Source organism: Fistularia commersonii, chromosome 26, assembly GCF_037954325.1.
Source record: "Fistularia commersonii isolate RoL2024-O1a breed Wild chromosome 26, RoL_Fcom_v1.0, whole genome shotgun sequence".
Lineage (NCBI taxonomy): Eukaryota > Metazoa > Chordata > Actinopteri > Syngnathiformes > Fistulariidae > Fistularia > Fistularia commersonii.
The window spans coordinates 9660223-9680488 of NC_141309.1; the positions used below are offsets into that span (position 1 = coordinate 9660223).

Consider the following 20266-nt stretch of genomic DNA (forward strand, 5'->3'; position numbering starts at 1 on the left):
ATATGAGCCTCAGGGGTTTAATCCCCACAGACAGCTTTGACCTAGTAAGGAGGAAGGAGGCAATGAAGTGAACCCACCACCGGAGACAGCAGTGGGATGCACAGCAGAGCAGAACGTTCTTGTCTGTTTTTAGGCAATGTCCACAGAGAAGGGTGTTTTCACCGGGAGCTAACTTTTGAATAGGGCGGATGAGTGAGAAAGTATCTCGAGGAAGTCTCAATTACAAATGAACACCCTCTTAACTTTTTTAACTTACTCTTTATGATGCCAAAAGACTACTATGCCCTTACTAATAAAACCAACTACCTCATTCAATTGCCAACACTTTCATTGTCTGCCTCTATTACAGCCCCCCTATTTCTACATCTATGAAAGTGTGTTTTCTGAATAAATCTACTCTTCCCTGCTGTTTTTCTCTCTCACCATCATTCCTCAATGAGCCCAAAATGGTCAGGGGAAACCTGGAAACAATTACCATTCCTACATCTGCAGCGATGACTGTTTCAGTAGTGTAACAGTAGCACTTACAGTATAACTTATACAGTAGGCACATCTCTAGCGGTATGGGCACCAGACTAGAGCAATGTGTCTGCCCCCGCCATGAGCCAGCAGGCCCTCATTAGGGGCCTTGTAAAGGCCTCATACCTACTGAGCTTGGGCCCCTCTACTTCTCTACCCCCTTGTGTTCCAGGTGTGTCAGGTGGTTGCACCTCACCGGAGGGGACAGCTTGGGCCCATTTGAAGCGAGGGCTACCTGCCTCGTGCAAATCAATGGAACAAGTCCCACAGGACCGTGGATCTGTAAAACTACACGGGGGCTGAACGGGGAAGAACAGGGGTGTGTGGTGGAGCACGGATTATGACCCTGTAAAGATGAAAGCAGTCGTGGGTAACAAGCGATCAAAGAGGTATGTGTCAGCACTGATGTGGCAGGGAATTGGTCATATCAGAGGCCCTAGGTCATTCAGTCTAAATCTGCCTGTTTGTGTATTTGTATGTTCATGTACATGTGTGTTAAATACAGAACAGCAGGGCTTAACAGCCACAGTGGACACCAGTGGTGCTGGATAACACAGTGACTTTCACAAGCTGCGGCTTAATTGCGGTATAAACTGCACGTTGTCGTGGGCAGCACAGCACGTTACCAAGTTAACATACACACACGTGCACCTTTACACACCTATATTTCACCTGACAAAGTATATGCAGTCTTAAGCCACAAAGTTAATCTGATCTCACGGTTAATGTAGAAGCAAAACCGCATGGGGCTGGTTAACTGTTAGTTTACACTCCATTCCAATTATTAGCATAGCTGGCAAAAAAGAGCTAACTGTAATTGTGTGTGAGTGTATATGTATGGAATTAATCAACATCATTAAATGTTGAGCACTCACATTACTTAACCTTGCTATCCTGTTACATTGTTCCAGTTACGTATGTGGAAATTGAATTGACTAGGAAGCAGTTAATAGAAAAATAAAGAGATTTTATGGTTGAAGCACAGATTGTGGAACAAACGGTGAGTTCATGACCAAAAATGTATGTAAGTACAGGGCATGGGTCAAGCCAGCTGCTGAGATGAGGGGAAAAAAGAAAAACAAAAACTGAGGAAGGCTGATAAATAATTTAAAAAACATGACCCTTGCCCATTTATGACTGGCAGAGGGGATGTCAAAAAGATTTTTTTTAATATGACAAAGATAAAAGTGAAAAGTTCACTCACCACTTGAACATCTGAGGGTACTCTCGACAGAAAGTCTAGGAGTTCATTGTTATCAATAGTGTAAGGGTCTCGCAGCTTCTTTGTGAATTTATTCACACCTGCAGAGAGAGAAAGAGAGAGAACTGAGGGGAGCAGCGCAGTATGAAAAATCACAACAATTATACTGGTCTTCATTTCTGCTGCACATAAACATTTTTGTAAAATCAGCTCAAGACTCAGTGTGAGTACTATGCACAAAAACCAACTTGTACCCAGGAACTGCATCTCTCTAAGACTGCAACTTTGGTTATTTCATCAAGAACAAGACTGCAGAGGATAGCTGCGGACACTTTGTCAGCTTAGATATTTAGCTATTGTGGTAAAATTTGGCTTTGGAGCACCCTTGCAGTGCCAAGACAACAGGGACATGAACATTTCCCTCTTCATCATGCCATTAGTCATCACTTCACCCGTTTTCAACTAAAATTAAAACAAATAAAATGTTATAATGTGTTATTCAGCATGAAAAAAAGGAATTCAGAATACTTTGATCCGTTTTAGTTGAATTAAAATGGACAGAGACTCATTCTGAATATGCACAAAGGCAGAAAAAGGCTCCACTTTAAAACCCTTGCTTCAGATAGAATAATATATTTTGAGTTTTTTAAGTCAATAGCATCAATGTCATACTATAGCTATTGAATGTAAAAGCAGACTTACATGATGTGTAAATGCAGATGATTTCAGACAGTAACTCACCCCATGCAAGTAAAATATATCTTAAAGGAATGAAGTAGATGATGACTGTTGCCACTCCAAGAGCCACAATGGCAAGCCAGCTTAAGAAAGGCACAGTCCAGTTAAATGTGCTAGAAGAGGAAGAAAGAGAGTTGATTTTAACATTTTTTTACATTTTTACACAAAAGGAAAAGTACTACAACAACACGCAGGGAAAAATGTTCAGGTAAATGCTTTCATACCCTCCCTTTGGTCAGTACTGTAAGATGAAAATATATACCCAAACAAAGTACGCATATTACTTTAATCCAGGTTTCAGTCATAACATTAGATCTGGCCTGCACTTTGCCTTAAAGAATTGTAACATAAAAAATGAATGCTAGAGCCCCCACATATTCAGCAATGTACTTGAAATGAAGGTGTTTTGTGCGCACAGCGACGAGTGATTAAGCTGTTCATCTTTCAGGTAGGTCAGAGAGGGTTAAGTGTGAGGTGATGGACAAACTGAAAGTCCATCTGTTTGTCTTTTTGGCTTGTAGTCAAGCTGGCAGTGTTTCCTGAGAACAAGTTATACTCAGTCTGGCAAGGGGAAGCGGGGCAACCTGGCATTGTAGAAAAAACACTGGGTTATGTGGAACGGGCCACAGCGCAATGGGCTGGGTGCCTAGGAGCAGGCTTACGACTCACTTCTTTATCCTCTCGCCATAGGAGGCCACTTCATCCAGTGCATTCTGCACGCTGATGCACACGTCCTGAATGGCATAAAGCTTGTTCATGAAACCTTTTCTCTCTGAGTCCTGTGAGAGTACAGATATAGTTTTAGACAGGGAGAAATAAAGGCAAGGGTGAAAAAAAGGAAGGGGACAGTGAAGATACCGTGAGAGTGGAAAGGAAGGAGCGAAGGGAAAGAAAAGACAGAGGCAAAGGCATCTTTGAGAAAACAATGCATTTAAATAGCGTCAAAGATTTAGAGAGGAGCCAAATCATCGGATATCCTGCTTGAATTGCGTATGTTCATTCCAGGCAATAATAGAGATAGAAAGTCGGCAGAACCAATTAAAATGTTTTCCTCCTTACAAAAGCTCACACAAAAATATGAATATGTGAATATAACCGCAGAATTAAACTGAAAGCTGAATGGATGCATCACTGTTTAGGTGCTCTATCTTGTGTTGCCAAGATAGCTAGGAATACCAGGCTGTACCCTCATATTCCACTGGCTTGTACACTGTAATGATGTCACAAGCCACAACACCACATTACATTATCCGTATTGATGCTGAAACGCACCATGAAAAGCAAACTCCTCCTTTTTAGCTTTTAATGATTGAAAACTTGAGAATATTGTGTGAAGAACAGGGAAAACCGCAAAGTAGGCAGGCGATCAGAAATATCTTATTCCCTTCCTGCTGAAACAAAGTTAGGAATTTCAGGAGACATTAAATAGTGAATAAGCTGCCAGCTGACTGACTGACAGACAGGGATGAGATGGGTTTGGATAAGATGAGGTCTAGGGGAGTGATCAAGGAGTACTGAATGACATTACATCAACATGCAACATGAATGTTGCTGGATTTCATTGATGGGTAAACTTCATAGACAAAAATCAAGCATTACAAGGAGCACAAAATTCCCTTTTTCCCATTAGTAGACGATTCCTTGGGAATATGAGTTTACTGGTAAAGTGAAAAACTTGGGTTAGGGCCTCATTGAGGTCATGTAGAACCGCGTAACATAACATGCAGAAAATAATTCCAAAAATGTCAGTTTCTTTTCATTAAATGGTTATTGTTGTTTTTGAAAAAGGATAGCATATTTGTGATTGTGTTTGCGTGTGGATGGCGTGCAGATTGAGGTGCATAGCTTTAATATAGCTGAAATTGTGAGTATTTGCAAAATGAATCAAAAGTAGACTGTTTTAAATAAAAGTTCAATATGTTACAATTGATTAAGAGCATATGGAATGCTTTATATCTACAAACCCTTCCTTTTCTTAGACACAGAATGAACAGCAATGTTTGGGCTATGTTTGATTGAGGTAGATGGACATTAGATTAGAGACATAAACCTCTAATTCTTTTCATAATACCCAAAGACTGTTGTGAAACAGCCAAAGAGATGCAACCACTAGTACCCCAGAGGCCATAACCACATTTCTCTCCTTGAACCTTCATCACTACCTTCCCACTGAGACTCGGAGAAACCCTCACTGCCCCAAAGCCGTCCTCTTCCCTCTGCATCCCATCCAGCATCAGATAATGTGAAAAATGAGCCATGAAATAGTCAGAGTCCACATGTCCTCCCCAGAAAAACCACAGTAGACAAAAAGATATAATTAGTCAGCGTCCCTAGGTTATTTTTTCATTTTTTGCAAATATTTTACAACACTGCCTTTCTTTATTCCCCCTTTTCTCCTCCTCTTCTCAGGCCTCTTTTCAGAGTCCATCTGTTTTTCATTCCTCGCTCAAACAAATCTCATAGTGTTGAGGCTACGATGATGGGCTGGGTTAGGCCGAGCTGAACCAGGCTGTGCCTTTTCAGTTTTGGGCCTGGACTCAGGGGAGAGAGTTTGAGGGCCAGGGGAGTGGTGTGAGAGAAAGAGCGGGGGTGGAGAGAATAAGTCAGAGGTCATCAGAGCATAAACTATTGCCACATGCCCCTCGGACTGCGGTCTGACTCCTATTTCCTGTCTTCAAACAAGACTCAGGGAGGCGGGAGGCAGCAATAACATAGCGGGCCATGGAGAACCTTGTTTTCCTAGCTTCCCCACACACTGTGCACATATGGAGCGAGGCAACCTGTTCTTTTAACGGAACCTAATATGCACACAAACACACATGCATGCATCACACAGCTATTAAGTAACGTTGATCTGCACACCTGGTCTCACTCTGTAACTCTAACAATCGGACATATACGCCAACAAACATTTGATGGACAGAGTCCAAAACCCTTTTTCCTCCATTGCAGGACGAGCTTCTTTTAGACTGTAATTTTATCTATCTTTGCTGGTTGAGAATGAACTAATAGCAATGATAAAGAAAGAGAGTATTCAAATGTTGCACTCAAAAAGAGACCCCTTTAATGCACTCCGTGGAAAGTTTTTTCAGGAATATGTTGAACACTTACGTGATAATTATGGAACTTTCTCAGTCCCACCAATCATCCGGTCAAAGTCAGGGCTATTAACAGAGACTTGTTGATTTTGTTTCCATTTCTCTTCCCGTGCTTGTCTGCAGGATTTGTTGAGTTTTTTTTAAGAGACCTGAATGCAAGTCTATTAATATTATCTTTGCAAGACCTCTTTCTATAACTTACCAACCAATTGTATTCATGTTAATGTTGTGAGCATGTCACTAATTTATAATAGTGACAAGAGTGTTCTGATGAATTATATTGTATAGCTTGAAACTTTTACACAGTTAGTGTAATAAGCCTGCCTAATGACTTCAACATCAGGCATTTTAATAGACTGTAACTGTAGGTTTGCCTTTAGTGCGTTATGCTGATATGTTACAGAACTACCTGTTCAGTTTGGGAGCAACAATTTGTCACTGCAGTAAGATTGCAGAGCATTCAATCGAGAGCTCGAGAAGTATGGATCTATGCAGGTATGGTAAGTTTCCTTTTTTTATTTGATTGTGTAGTACTCATAGATGAAATGTTATGAATGTTTCCAAAAAAGGTCAATGCAGCGCAAAAAGAACAATAGCTGACTTTAATGTACAAAATATTTTCACACTACAAATGCTAAATTATTGGAAAATAAAAACTTTTGTGAGAATACCAAAATATTGAATGTAATCTAATTGATGGGGCTGGAAAAAAATATATAATGAAAATAATTGTCAAATAACAGATACAAATATTCTATTTTTGGATGAACAATGATTGAATATTTCTGTTTCAACATATATTTAGTTATTTTAAGAGAAGGAATATATGGGACACCAATACACTCCAACATAAGTTCAGAGTGTTATCATAGTTCTCTGCGTTGAATAGAAAAAAAAAAAAGAGATTTGAATTTTTTTTCTAAATGTACCAGAAACTCCTTGACATTAGTTATCTTTCATCAGGCTTGGGAGACAAAAATGTAGTTAGTTTGTGTCCTTTGGATGAAGAGCTGCATATTTTAATTGTGTGTATTCCAAAGAAAGACTTTTTGCGGTGATGTCTAAAGTTTGCATCATTGTTTGAATGTATGATATAAAATCTGAGCCAAGCAGCCATCAGCTTAGTACATAGCCACCAAGTGTACAAAAGTGTGGAGTAGGTTGCACCATGAGACTGAGCCCATCAAGGAAGACAGAAGGGAAGGCTCATTAAAGTGATGTGAGCTGTTTGCATGTGTTAGATGCAGCCCTAAGTGACACCATGGAGAACTGAGGGTTATACACATACATTGAAACAGCTAAGTCAGGCTAACCACAATGCTCTTTCTAAACTGTGGAAAACTCCTTCGACGCTTGATATATTATTAATCACTTGATATTTACCAATGAAACAATACAAAAAAGGTTTGGTGTACTCAGCTGCTCCATTTACTTTACAGAAAAAAAAAATGGCATCACAGCAGAGTACATCCAAATATGAAAAGTGCAAAGTGAGCTGATGTAAACTTTGCAAAGACAGTTTGTTCTTCATTGACCCAATGCCTCGAGCAAAACAAGAGAGGTCACTGAGGACTTAGCCCGCGACTCAAATATCTGTCCTATATCTACTAGGGGGAAATACGGAGAGCCGTTTGAGACCGCTCTAACCTCTGATCACCCTCCCCAGTTGCAACATAAATATGATAAACTGAACAGTTATGATATAGCAGCATACAGTATATCTCATCACACCACAAAATGGGTCTGAACACAAGTGGCCATTGCTCATTGCAACTGTGCTAAAAATTGCACCTGTTTTCTTTGTTACTCTTGCTCACTCTAGCAGTAAAAATTGAAATGTCAAATAAAACATGACAGAATGCTAATACGTGCCTCCCGCAGGGCAAGTGGAAGTGAGCTTGTTGATTTTGGGGCTACAGACTGTCGACATATCTCCTATTTTCACCCATGAAAAGAAAACAACAGGTTGTTGTTGTAATTGTTGGGGGCAGTGTTTTTTGTTTGTATTTTTTTTGGGGGGGGGGGGAGTCAAATAAAGGCACGCAAAAGTGGCAGTCAAGACTATTTCCAAAGGCCAATAAATAAATAAATAAAATGATGAGAATGTTAATAAAAGTATTCAAACAGCATCTACTATTCAGATTAAAAGTATCGCTATCTACTCTTGAAAAAATGATCTAGGTAAATTAAGGTCATATATTTCTATATGAATTTTAAATAAACCCAAAGCATCTTCCGCTTGGAGGGGCATTGTTGTTGGTCTAGAAAGTGTTTTTGAACACGCCACAGCAACAAAAATTGATTGAGAATCTAGAGGACAAACATTTCCGTTGATTTGTTAAACATGAGTCATTACATGGCTCTTTGAATGTGTAGTTGCATACGTGCTTTGCATCTCTTTTACTATCATGAAACTCACACAATTGTAGAAGACACACAAAGCTTCAATCAGAGCATCTTCAATCTCTTTGCTGCTGTATCCAGTCATCCAATGGCACAGGTAAGCTAATTGCCCTCTTACACGTAATGCAAATGAATAATGGAACACTGCATTTCAAAGTTCTTGCAGCAGTGTAATCTTCTTCAACATAGTTACTTTGATTATCTTGTTCAGCTGTCGGAAACCTATGGCTCGCGAGCCATATATGGCTTTTCCGGTGACGGCATATGGCTCCCGGACAATTTCGAGTTGAAAAAAAAAAAAACAGTTTGGAACTGATTTTAACGTGCTTGTGACATTTTTTCATAATACTGTCATTTTAAAGTAAATAGAAATTAGATTTGAAGATAAATTTCACGGGTCACCCGTTGGTCGGGTCGGGAACCAATGGCTTCCGAGCATGTCCGGGTCATTGTAAAGGTGAGGAAATCAATTTTAGAAGATAGCCAACTAACAGAAAAGATGGTGAAAAGAAAAAAAGGCAATGATTACCATGCATTCCAGGCAGCGTGGACAAAGGAATTTGCATTTGGATCTGCGGTATGTCTAATGTGCAGTAATAAAATCGCATTGATGAAACTGTCAAATATAAAACGACACTTTGAACAAATCCTTTCAGCACAGGAGCCGCATTAAAAGTAAAACATATTTAATTTATTATACATTAAAAATACTATATGGCTCTCAATGAAATATATTTTAAAATATTTTGCTTTTATGGCTCTCCCGGTCAAAAAGGTTCCTGACCCCTGATCTAGTTGATAGATATGGCGAAATGTATATATATTGCAAGCAGCACTGTTTACGAGGAGCTGTTTGACACACAACGTACCGGTGGCAATGGAACCTTGAACGCATGGCTACTTTCATTTTGCATTTGTGAAAAAAAACAAAAGTCCTGTGTTATGATGCTTTGGTACAAATACTTTCTTTGTTTAAAGTGCAGTTGGGGAGACCAATAGGCAAGTTGGCAAATGTAAAAAAAAAAGATCACACTCCTGATACTCATGGATCAACCAACCGCATCAACTACTTGGGAAATTCATTATTTAAAAAAATGATAAGGCCTGTATCTTGTTTACACCGGCTAGGTCGTGACTAAACTATCTCCTCTTTTGTCTTCTCTTCCTTTCAGCTTCTTGCTTTTGGGATCACCAAAGCAAATCATCTGCATCCATCTAACCCTATTCTGTGAATCTGCTTCTATCACACCTTTGGCAGATCTATCTAAATAACAAAAATCAGCGATTAAGTATTTAATCCTCTGTTTGGCTGTCTTGAAAACATGAAATCATACTTTTGGCAGGAAATGACAAACAGGTTGGCAAAAAAGCAATGTGAGTAACCTCAGACACCCTTATGTGACCTGACACCTCACCAGTACAAGCAAGAGGCGGATAACTTTTTACAGTCATACTGATAATATAAATGGTAAAGTAGTACTGCAAATACTGCACCCCAACCCCTGCATCTTTTTATCAAACATACATTAATATCTGTTTTGCAATCGTTCTGAGATGTGTTGCATGTTCCCCTTGTTCTCAACAAACTACTCTCACAAAGACAAAGGTGTGCTCCTGTGCCCCAGTAGATGAAGATCTGAGTTATCTGTGTATCAATGAGTCGATCACTATCAAATATCATCATGGCCATAGGACTTAGTTTCTCTCCTTGAAGATGTTTCACCTCTCATCCCAGAGGCTTCTTCAACTCTGAAAGACTATGGGGAGTTTCTGATATATAACTGCCGAGGAAGGGGGTGGGCATTGGTCTAGGTTTACTATGCACATACATGTTTGCTCCCAGAGAGTCAAAGTCATACTGTCAGCTGAAGGTTGACCAGACAAACACAGTGGTCCCTTGTGCTAATTAGTCCCTTCATTTAGTGCACTCCCTAAGCACAGATAAATATACACAAATGTAAAAGATGAGGGAGTATGCATGAGAGGAACACAACTTGTTAGGGACTCGTTTTCAGTTTGACCTCTCCTTTTTATCCTAAAAAGTGAGGCTTTTGGTATTATTAGAGTACTTGCCTCAAATGTCTCTGTGTGGCAGGAGGTTGTTTGCAACTGATCTGATCATCTTTACCCACCTCTCTGTGGGGCTTCTCATCACCAGCCACTCCATCAGGATCAAGGTCGGCACACACACACACGAACACACACACACACACACACACACACACACACGAACACACACACACACACACACACATAGCTACTACCGCCCCAAAATTTACGTGCTTGATAACTTTGCCTCCTCTCCTCCTGCTGAATAAAACTTGATTCCCGCCCACTCTGCCCTATTCCTCCCCACCTTATCTCACCTCTGCTCCCCTGCTCCTACACTCTCCTTTCCCCGTCCTTCCCAGAATCTAGTCTGGCAGAGTGTGATGAATGGGACAACATTACTCTTGTCCTCTGTTGGCCTGGTTTAGCTGCGTCTCCCCCTACCTGTCTGTCAGTCTGGCTGTCTGCCTCAGTCTCTCTGTCTGGGTTGCTTTAAAACACACGGTACAATAAAATATAGACCTGTTTTTTGTATGCACCGAATGGAAATCGTAGGAAACCTTGGAAGATAAGGATAAGAAATTTTGCAGAGATCATGTTTATGAAAGATAAAGATTTTTTTTTATTCTCCAAGGTGGTATATATACATATATCCACGGGAGTTGCATCTCTATTTCATTTCCTTCTTTAATTCAGATCAATATCTATACAATATTGAAAATATATCAATCAATAGCACCAGTAGATTACATGATGGTTGGAGATTGCCAAGGTCTTTAATTCTCTAGTTAACCTCAGTGTACCTTTAATTACATATTCATAATCAGTGAGGTTCTGCTTTAACATCAATTGTTTTAAACTTTGTTTAGGGAGGTTGGAAAAAATGTCAGAGTAAGAGTGCATTGCTATGAAGTGAAAGGATCACATCTTCAAAAAAAGGAAATAAAATATGCATCTTCTCTGCTCATTACAGATTTATGACTCTTGTTAAAAGAAAAGGTGGCGGCTGCCTTCTAACATGTTTGACTTTCAAATTCAGACGACACTACTGTCAAGTGTTGTGTTCCACATTCGGTCCAATGAGAGACTTGGAGAGATTTACTGTGTGCCATTCTCAACACCTATTCGGCAAAAGTCTCTAAGAGTTACTTTGGTTGCACAGAGGAACTTCTCACCTACAGTGCCACCGATGTTCATTGCAATCCTTTGATGCATAGTTCATCAGTCAGAAAGTTCAGTTGATTTAGATGCTCTTGTGAATGTTATTCAGAACAATAACATTTGGGAGAGTTGACATTGTTGCATTAGTCATAATGAGCACTGGGACTTAACCTTGCAATATGAAATAGTTTTTCTGTTTTTGCTGTAACTTTAAAAACACACACACACACACACACACACACACACAAGCAAACTAACACTCACACACATGCACGCACACACGCACACAATAAAAAATGTGTTAAATAAAAAATAAAAAAAATCATAGAATCACCCCTCCACACACCTTCCACATACATATTCACACTTGAAGCATCCATTATAAAATGAGTTACACACTGACTTGAGCAGAGCCCACACACATTAACCCAAAACATTCGAAATGTTAGAAATATAATTAGTGCCTCTCCTGAATGACAGGGAAAATGGACAGAAAAATGTATAGGATATAAATATAGATATTTAACAAAACAAAAAAAATGTGTTTGTAAATCAGCAGTCATAATTGAATCACCAGCAAATGAGCAATTCAATATCTCATAGCCTTTAGTCCCTCATGCTAAAAGCTGTTAAGGTACTGCACTGTCTATGCTACGACCATCAGCTGTATTGCACCACAGGGAGGTCACTTACATGCTAAAGGCCTGTTGGAGTTACCCGTTACCTTCTAGAGGGGGCCGTGCTGTTACTAGGTTAAACGCAAGCGTGCAATAGGAATTATGACTGAGATGGAGACAGGGGACAGGCATTTTACAAAGACCCTGACAAGACAGAGAACACCACACAGACATTGAGAAAATAGTGTACCCAAATAGTTTAATACACACCAGGAGGAGCACCAGAAACACACACACATGCCCACTTACCACCATTGCTCGTATCCACTCAAAGTGCCATGAAGCCAACATATCCTCAAGGACATTGTTTTTATCACGGCAGTCTTCCCCAGGGCCTTGTTTAGGATCCTTGTGGATAAATTACAGTAAGATTTTCTCTTTACTCCAGAGAGATATTCAAATGTAAAATGTTTTGAGAAAAAAGTTTATTTACAATTCATGTCTTTTAGTAGGTGGTCCGAACAGTAACTAATGTATGTTTTTTTTTTTTTTCCCATCATCTTTGGTGATGAAACTTAAACCAGCTTTGGATCAGATATAAGACAATTAGAATTGACATTGATTTGTATACAAATTCAGTTTAGATAGTAATAATATTTGTTGGATGGGGTGCATAAGGTTCATTTAGAATGCATTATGGCTTATCTGTCTCCTAAATGTCCATGCAGAGGAGTAAGTAAGCAAGAACCTGTGAAACAATAGAAGTTTTAACCACAATGAATAGATAAATAAAACGATCCATATCAGTTGACGTAAGTAAACATAATAAAAACAATTGTCTTAAAGGTGATGATTCGTTCAAAGAAAAATTTGATTAAGGCTCATTGTTCTATTGAAATGAGAGGATAATAAGAGGAAATAAAAATAAACCACATTAAGATAAGAAAACTGAGGCAAAACATTGAAGCTTTCAATTTATTCATTTTTTATTTAAAAGAGCACCTACTGTATATATACACGCTCTTCAGTGACACTGGTGAGCAAAGCTCCAATATACTGGTAAACTACAAAAATGGCCCAGGGATAGAAAAGGGAACACAGTTATATTTCAATAATATGAAGCCAGAATTAAAGCAAAATGCAAAGCGACTGGAGGAAAGGGGGTGGGGGGATGAAAGAAGGGAGAAAGAAGACAATGCAAAGGGTTGTATCTGGGGGGAATAGATATGGAGAGAGATGATCCACCTGATCTGTGTGTGTGACAAAGGGGAAAAACAAACAAACAATGCAGTGTATTTTGCATAGAGAGACAATACTCCTTCACACCCCTTCCACCCTCCTTTTTTTGTTTTCTAAACCGTTCCTCTATTAGCCAAACATGATTAAAATGCAGTTCCAACCAGAGTCTCTGCTGAACAACTAAAAAAGCCAGCGAGATGGAAAAAAAAGATGAAGCGAAAAAGTCAAAAAAGATCTTTTTCAACGTTGTGCTTTTCATCCTTCACAAGCAATGAGAAGAAAAGAACATAGAAATTCAATCTTTTCTCCTCGTCCCCTTTTCCTCTGTCTCTATCTCCCATTCTCTTCAGCAGCTGAAAAAAAAACTCTTGATATGTGAGGACGACCCCACTGCATTACAAGCTCAATAGCTTCCCTGGAACAGCATTTCTGTCACACCTTTCAGAGAATTGATATAATTCCCAGGGCTCATATTACTCCAATTACTTCAATAAAGTCCAATTACTTTATGCCAGGTCGCTATCTGTGTGACAGGATAGGGCCATGACTGGGACCAAGAATGCAGTGCTGGGTCCAGGGATGTTTTTTGACATTTGCCATTGACAAGTAGTTATATACATGCCAGAGGCTCATTGATAAACATGTGCCCACTGTCTGTGCATGAGTAGTGCCTACAGGCAACCGCTTCACAGGTGAAAATGGCTGCCTCAGCACCATAGATGAGAAATATAAAACGATATAGTGTTTAAGAAGAAGGCCGTGGCAGGAGAAATGAAGACAAAGGCAGTGATGTGTACTTTGTCTTAAATATAGACCGTAAAGTCACCTGTATGACAATGTCTTACAACCATTTTAGACTAGTACTTTGGCGGGTATTGTCACATCAGCACATGTGGTGTCATCTAAATGTACATTACTGGGGAAAAGGAACGGATAACCAGAATTCCTGCAATTTCTCTGGAATTGAAAGTTTCATTTCGGCAGATAAACTCAAATAGAAAAGCTGTAAACCATCATGGACAAATTAACAAAAGGCTTACCTGACAAAAATAATATATTGTGTGTGTGTGTGTGTGTGTGTGTGTGTGTGTGTGTGTGTGTGTGTGTGTGTGTCTAATGCAGGAAATCATGTATCACATCGTTGTGGGCAGAAAAGGCCTCGTGCAATGGGAGATAGACAGAGAATTAAAAAACTTCTCTTTTCCTGACTGTTTCAACATAGGCTTTATCATGATGACACATTGATTTAAATATTTTTAACTGTTACAAAACATCAACACCTCTGAACTTTTTGGTTGTTTTTAATCTCTTTAATTATAATCCTGGACATTTTATATGTAGTAATATAAATGAATAATTCAGTTTGAAATATTCAAAATATTAATTCAGTATTTCAGATTGAAATATTATTTCAAATAAGCAGTAATAAATCGTAGTCAATTTGTTCCAAAAAAAAAAAAAAATCTGGTATATTTTTATGGGCTAAACAAATTTCTTGTTTATTTGAGACAGTCTATTCTTAACAATACTGTGCAGATGAGAGGAGACATAGAGAAAATTCAAAACTACAGGAAATGCGAAGGTACCTCATGCTACGTTTGTGTGTGAGAGAGATACAGATAGATAGACGGAGGGAAGGAGAACGGGAGTGTACTGAGCAGTATGCCCGTGAGCAGGACATGATTGCAGTGTGTATCTTATCTGTGTCAGGTCCTCCTGAGGCTAGTGGAGCCTAGCTGAGCGGAGCACAAGCGCTTCAGTGACCAGTCAACCATGTGAGGGTAATCTCCTCGCTCTTTCAAACCCTCTCTCTCCCTCTCTCTCTCTCTCTCTCTCTCTCTCTTTCGCTCTTTCTCTCCCTTTTTCCGGTAAGCCCACCCTCTGGGAGACTGCTGAGCCACTAGACAGATGAGCGTGACTCTTGCACAAAATACACAAACACATTTACACACAAAAACTGATGCTGAACCTAGAGGTGATAGCTTTGTGCTCAATCTGGACAGGGAGCCCTCAGGTAAGAAGAAACATCACAGGCTACATTGCACACTGAAGCCCCTGTAGCCAGTACCCTGTAAATATAGTGTAGGCATGAGCTGAGTGTTTCTACTGTCTCACATTATCATGTCCCGCAGTGATATATAAAGGGACAGACAGACCAAGTTAGAGTATAATCCTGTAATCCTTGATCTAAATACAGTCCATCCAATCCATCCCTGTTTTTTTTTTTTTTTTAATTACAACAGGTTAAAAATCTGTTGAGATTTTTTTAAATATGGTATTCGATAAGTGTGAGAATAATCAACTATCAATAACTATATGCTGTTGACTGGAAACACTAAACAGTCGGGGAGCAAGATTATGTTTCAGTGGTTCATGTTGATTTGGATCAAACAGAATGGCAGGCTTTTTCCATTAATGTCATTTGCAGCATTAGACTTGATAAAAAGGAAAAAAAAGGCAAGCTGTGCCCCAATGTTATAATGGTATAATGCTATACCTTAATCTTGATCAACACTTGTGTATTGTAAGAGTGATATTTGGGACCCTCAGCATCCTTTACATTTTGAGTTTCAGATGCTTCCATATGGCCACAGATTAAGTTCCTCTAAAAGAGGGACTAACAGATACAGATTCATAGATATTAACACAGATATCACAGACATCAACTTCCTTTCTAAGTTAACATAGTGATGGTGATCTTTAGAAAATTTGAGCAGCGAAGAATGTATTGTATGCAGAATTTTCCAGATTGTTTTGACTATCTGCGGATAACAAGGCCCAATCTAATACTTGTGTATTAAATGAAGTGGCACAAAGTGGCACAAATTAAAATATATTATATAAAATATATTTATGCGCATATTCTATTTTTTGTGATATCCAGGATTTTCATGTTTTTTTAAACTGCAACTCCATAACACTGTTGATTTTGATAACATTTCACAAGAGTTTAGGGAGTGTGTTTGTGTGCGGGGTGGGGGGGGGAGTGCAGGCGCGCGCAGGCCTTGTGTATTATTAAAACAAAACTACAACGATGGGGAGGTGAGTAAAATAAGAATAAAATTAGTTCACATCTAATGTTCTTTCATCGTTCATGTGCCTGCCTGCCGGTGCATGGTTGGCTTTAACAACTTAGCCGTCTTTATCAATTAGTCTCAACGCTGGACTTTCATTAAGATTAAGTGACTAATATCAGTGCTTGCTCACAAGAAAGACACTTTTCACGTTTCCCCAACAATCTGTTAAGTTAAAGCACATGTGGTGATCCAAGGAAAAAAAGCCTGCAAGGGGTCCGTATGCAATGAAAAACAGGTGGTCTATTTTTTGGCCATGTAATACCCCATTTAGCCTCTGGAGCAAAGGTTATCCAGCTAATAGCTGCCTTGTGGTGCAGTGGGAAGAGCTGTGCACATGGCCGGAGTAAACATCTGGGATGAATTGTACATACTTGCAACATATGCTTCAAGTTCAATTAAAATGGGGCCTTGGCACATTTATTAATCTTTTTTCCCCCCCTTTCCTCTCGCTGTCCTTCTCTCCCTCTCTTCTTCCATCTCTCCCTTATAGGCCTGCACCATAAAAGGGGTCTCCTTTGACCCGTCCTTCAAAGTTACTCATACAATCTGAAGCTGTACCTCATGCAAAAAAAATGTAAAAATTCCTCATATCCAATGTAAAAGACAAATTTGTTAGCCCTTGAAATTCCATTTGTTCTGCACTTAAACGGGTTGGAGCGAGAGAGAACTGTATGTGCCTAGATGAAAGAAAAAAAAATGCAGGGGAAGGGACAATTGAGGAAAGGGTAGAAGGAGAGTAGGAGGAGAGAAAGATATAGCAAAGAAAAAAAAAAAACGCCCCCTTTCAACTTCTCTACAGCTCAAATGAAATGCTAACAGTTGAAGGGAGCAATAGATCAAAATGTATGAAGCCAGAGTTGGTAAATTGTAGCCTTTATGTTAGTTGTGCTATCCAGCATCCCAGCCCCATGTGAGCACTGAGAGCATGGCCTGTGGAATAATCAGTTTGGCACCAAATCTGACAGAGGCCACACATGCCGCTGTGGCACCTCATTTCAATATAAAAGTGCAAAAATGTATTTCACATAATCTGCAGCTTTTCAAATATCTGTATTTGTATTTTTTTTTTCCTGAGAGGAGGAAGGAAACGTGGTGATGGAGGACAGACATAAAGGAGGGGTAAAAGAAGGTTCAAGGTTGCCTAGTGCATTTCTTCAGTCATTGGCCCCTTGTACATTTCAGCCTTGGAACTTCACAGCCATGAAACTTTCCTTCGGCATGACTGTGAGAGAGGATGTAATGCTCATGTATCTTTGTGTCCTCATTACCCGAATGGCTGGCTGGCTGGCTGGCTGGCTGCCCTTCTGGTGGAATGACTATTTGACCATCTGCACTATAAGTGTGTTTTTTTAACCCCTTTTCTGCAGACTTGAACTTGCAACCCTTCAAATATGTGAGAGGTTGTTGCGAGGTTAGAATATCTTTAGTAAATTCAGCATACAGAAAGTCCTCAGGCAAAATAATTTTCACATATCAAATTGCCTGGTCAAAGGCCTTAACAATTACCGTTGGAAACAGCCCGAGCTTTCCTTGAAATAGATTACCAAATCAGACCATGAAAATTACCACATCTTAGCCTACTAACCTTTATATTGCTGGAGTGTGGCTGTAAGGCATCCAGTTACAGCCAGACTACTTTTAGTTTCCAGAATTGCAGTCAAGGTACTTTACGTTTTTTTTTTTTTTTCCCAGTCAAATAAATGGAGTAATATTTTTATAAGTGCGGCTTGTTTGAAAATTGTTAGACTGGAGTATTGGTTTAAACATTGTCTTCATTTCAAATATGTCCCACTGGAAACCGCACAAATAATGAAGACAGAGCTGTAGCAGTATTGGAATTACTGTTTACAAATGGAACATTGATAAGTACTGTGTCCTATCCAGTTGCATTTGTTTCAGTAGCAGTTCCTACAGTGTAAACGAGCGGAGGCAGTAAAGCAGCCACCTGTTGTTACCTGATAGTGTCTGGACAAGCCCAGATGCTGTTTTACTGGGACATAAAGAAGTGGTGAATGGACCTAAATAGCTAACTAAGCACTTTATATGGGCACATGTTCTCAGGAAACAGGGTTGAAGCATGACGGTAGTCATGTAAATCCTCCAAAGTGTTATGTGTAGGAAGAAACGAGCATTGTGCACCTGAGTGAAATTAAGTTATGACCAGAGCAACACAAACCACGAGGAGGAAAGGTGTAGAAGGCACTACAAAGAAATCTTTTCAAAAAGGTTAAAAGGTTGTACAATCTTTGTACATGTGTTTGTGCCTCAGGCAGTTACTACAGAGGGGTGGAGATGGGAGGGAAAATGGAGTCATTTAATTTGCTTGTTTGTATTTCGAGCCTGCGCGGCAGCGTCATCCCTTCCAGAAGGCAGTGTGTGTGTACACACACACACACATGCGTGAGTGTGAGTTCATCCCTAACACATGATATAATTACCTTGTCATCTTTGTCAAAATCCTCATCCTCATCCTCAAGCAGGTCCTCCATTGCTTGCTGACAGTTCCAACAGGAGGATTATAAAAGAGAAATAAAAACATTAATGCAGCAGCTGGTGCAGATAAACATTAGATAGCACAGGGTGAACATCAGAAAAGCCACAGAGACGTATTAAAACTGGTTGGTTATGCTTACGTCTGTGAAGAGTTTCTTAATGATTATGGAAAGCAAGCAGCATGCACAAATATTGGGCTGTTTTGTGCTAATATGTCAAGCGCTTCGGGACAATTTAGATTTTACAATTTAATTTTAGAAATTAAGGTTCTATTGTCCAAAATGTTGACATGTCTAGAAATGGAAGCAAATGCTTTGGCTTTGAATTTCAATAGGCTGAGGATTAAAGTCTATTCATCCACTCAAATCACATAGCACAAAAGCATTCAAATAGCATTCAGCAGGATGAGATGACAGAATTATTCTTCTTCTGATTTGGTTCGGTCTCCTCTGACCCGCTTGACCTTTATGCTCGTCTCTCACCTTTACCTCCCGATTTGGTGAGTCATCTTTCTATCATTTCATATTCTCTCATGGAGTCATACCATGCGAGAAACAAAGAAGAAAAGCCCGCAGCACAGAGAGCAAGTCACAAAGAACAGCAACTATGTGCTTCAGTGGTCCAAAACCGATGAAACTGGAGCTGCTATAGCTCTGAAGCCCCAAGATACCGCGATGCATACCATGCTACACGAGGAAGAAATGACAGAAATTCCAGCGCAAACGATCAGGCGCACAAACTCAAAGAAATCATCCAAGTCGTAGCACATCCTGTCTCATTTGAAAATTCCTTAGTAATTAGTAATGAAGCTGCTATTTTTAATTTGAATTATCATCCATATAACCGAAGACCCCCAACATATGTGAAAAGGATTCGAAGACATTGATGTCTGGACATTAAACAGTTCGGTCCACCACATTTAGCGATATCTCATAAATCAATAACACCATGAACAGCCTATACTATTCCGAGTTTAAAAAAACATCCCAACCCCCAGCTGTCACTGATGTACTGCATTACCTGCCTCAAGCCCTATAAACTTCCATATGGACTTCAACATCGCAGCCACTAACCGCGTCCAGAGGAACACACTGAAAAATAATTTCTTAAAGCAACACCGGCTTTTTTTTTTTTTTTCTTCTTGTTCTTCATTGAAATAAGTGAGAAAACTATGTGGCAACTGACATAAGCCTCTTATGTAAATGCAGCTTTCCTCGCAAACAAAAAAGGAGTTCAGAAAAGCAGAGTCGAGAGAGCGTTTTCAATGGGTTTGCTGTGTAACAGTGGATGCATGTGCTTGTGTGTGCTTTATCAATAGCTCAGAGTCACTTGGGCGAAGTGTAGTCTTTGTCAGCATGGTGCTCCTTGTACAAAACTACATGGGTGTAAAGCAACTGGTTATTCCCAGTTCACCAAAACTCTATCACTGTTGAGACAAATGAGCTCGACAGTTCGCGGTTCATGATCTGTTTGTTAATACGGAGTACGTTCGCTGCAACGCTCTACACATCGAGAAGGGGAAGACTCAGCGGAAGCGACATTTTTAGAAGGGGATACTGTAAAATGAAAGCCTTCTGGCATCTCTAAACATAATTGTTTATAAAGTCATCATGGTTCTTCCCAAATCCTTTCACCCACGCCAAAATTCAAACATAATGGATTCCTTCACAC

The 20266-nt window shown here is 39.6% G+C and overlaps 1 protein-coding gene across 4 annotated transcripts in view; it reads right to left on the bottom strand.

Moving 5' to 3' along the window:
• Positions 1–20266, bottom strand: part of mctp1a (multiple C2 domains, transmembrane 1a) — a 119239-nt gene that overhangs the window by 8186 nt on the left and 90787 nt on the right. For 3 of the 4 annotated variants that reach the window (XM_086173465.1, XM_086173468.1, XM_086173467.1), the window contains exons 17-21: positions 18541–18597; positions 12096–12194; positions 3128–3237; positions 2462–2571; positions 1724–1821 (exon numbers count right to left, since the gene is read on the bottom strand). In XM_086173465.1, coding sequence (XP_086029591.1) covers positions 1724–1821; positions 2462–2571; positions 3128–3237; positions 12096–12194; positions 18541–18597 — 474 coding nt within the window. The remainder of the gene's footprint in view (positions 1–1723; positions 1822–2461; positions 2572–3127; positions 3238–12095; positions 12195–18540; positions 18598–20266) is intronic. The other variant, XM_086173466.1, reaches the window with a different exon arrangement.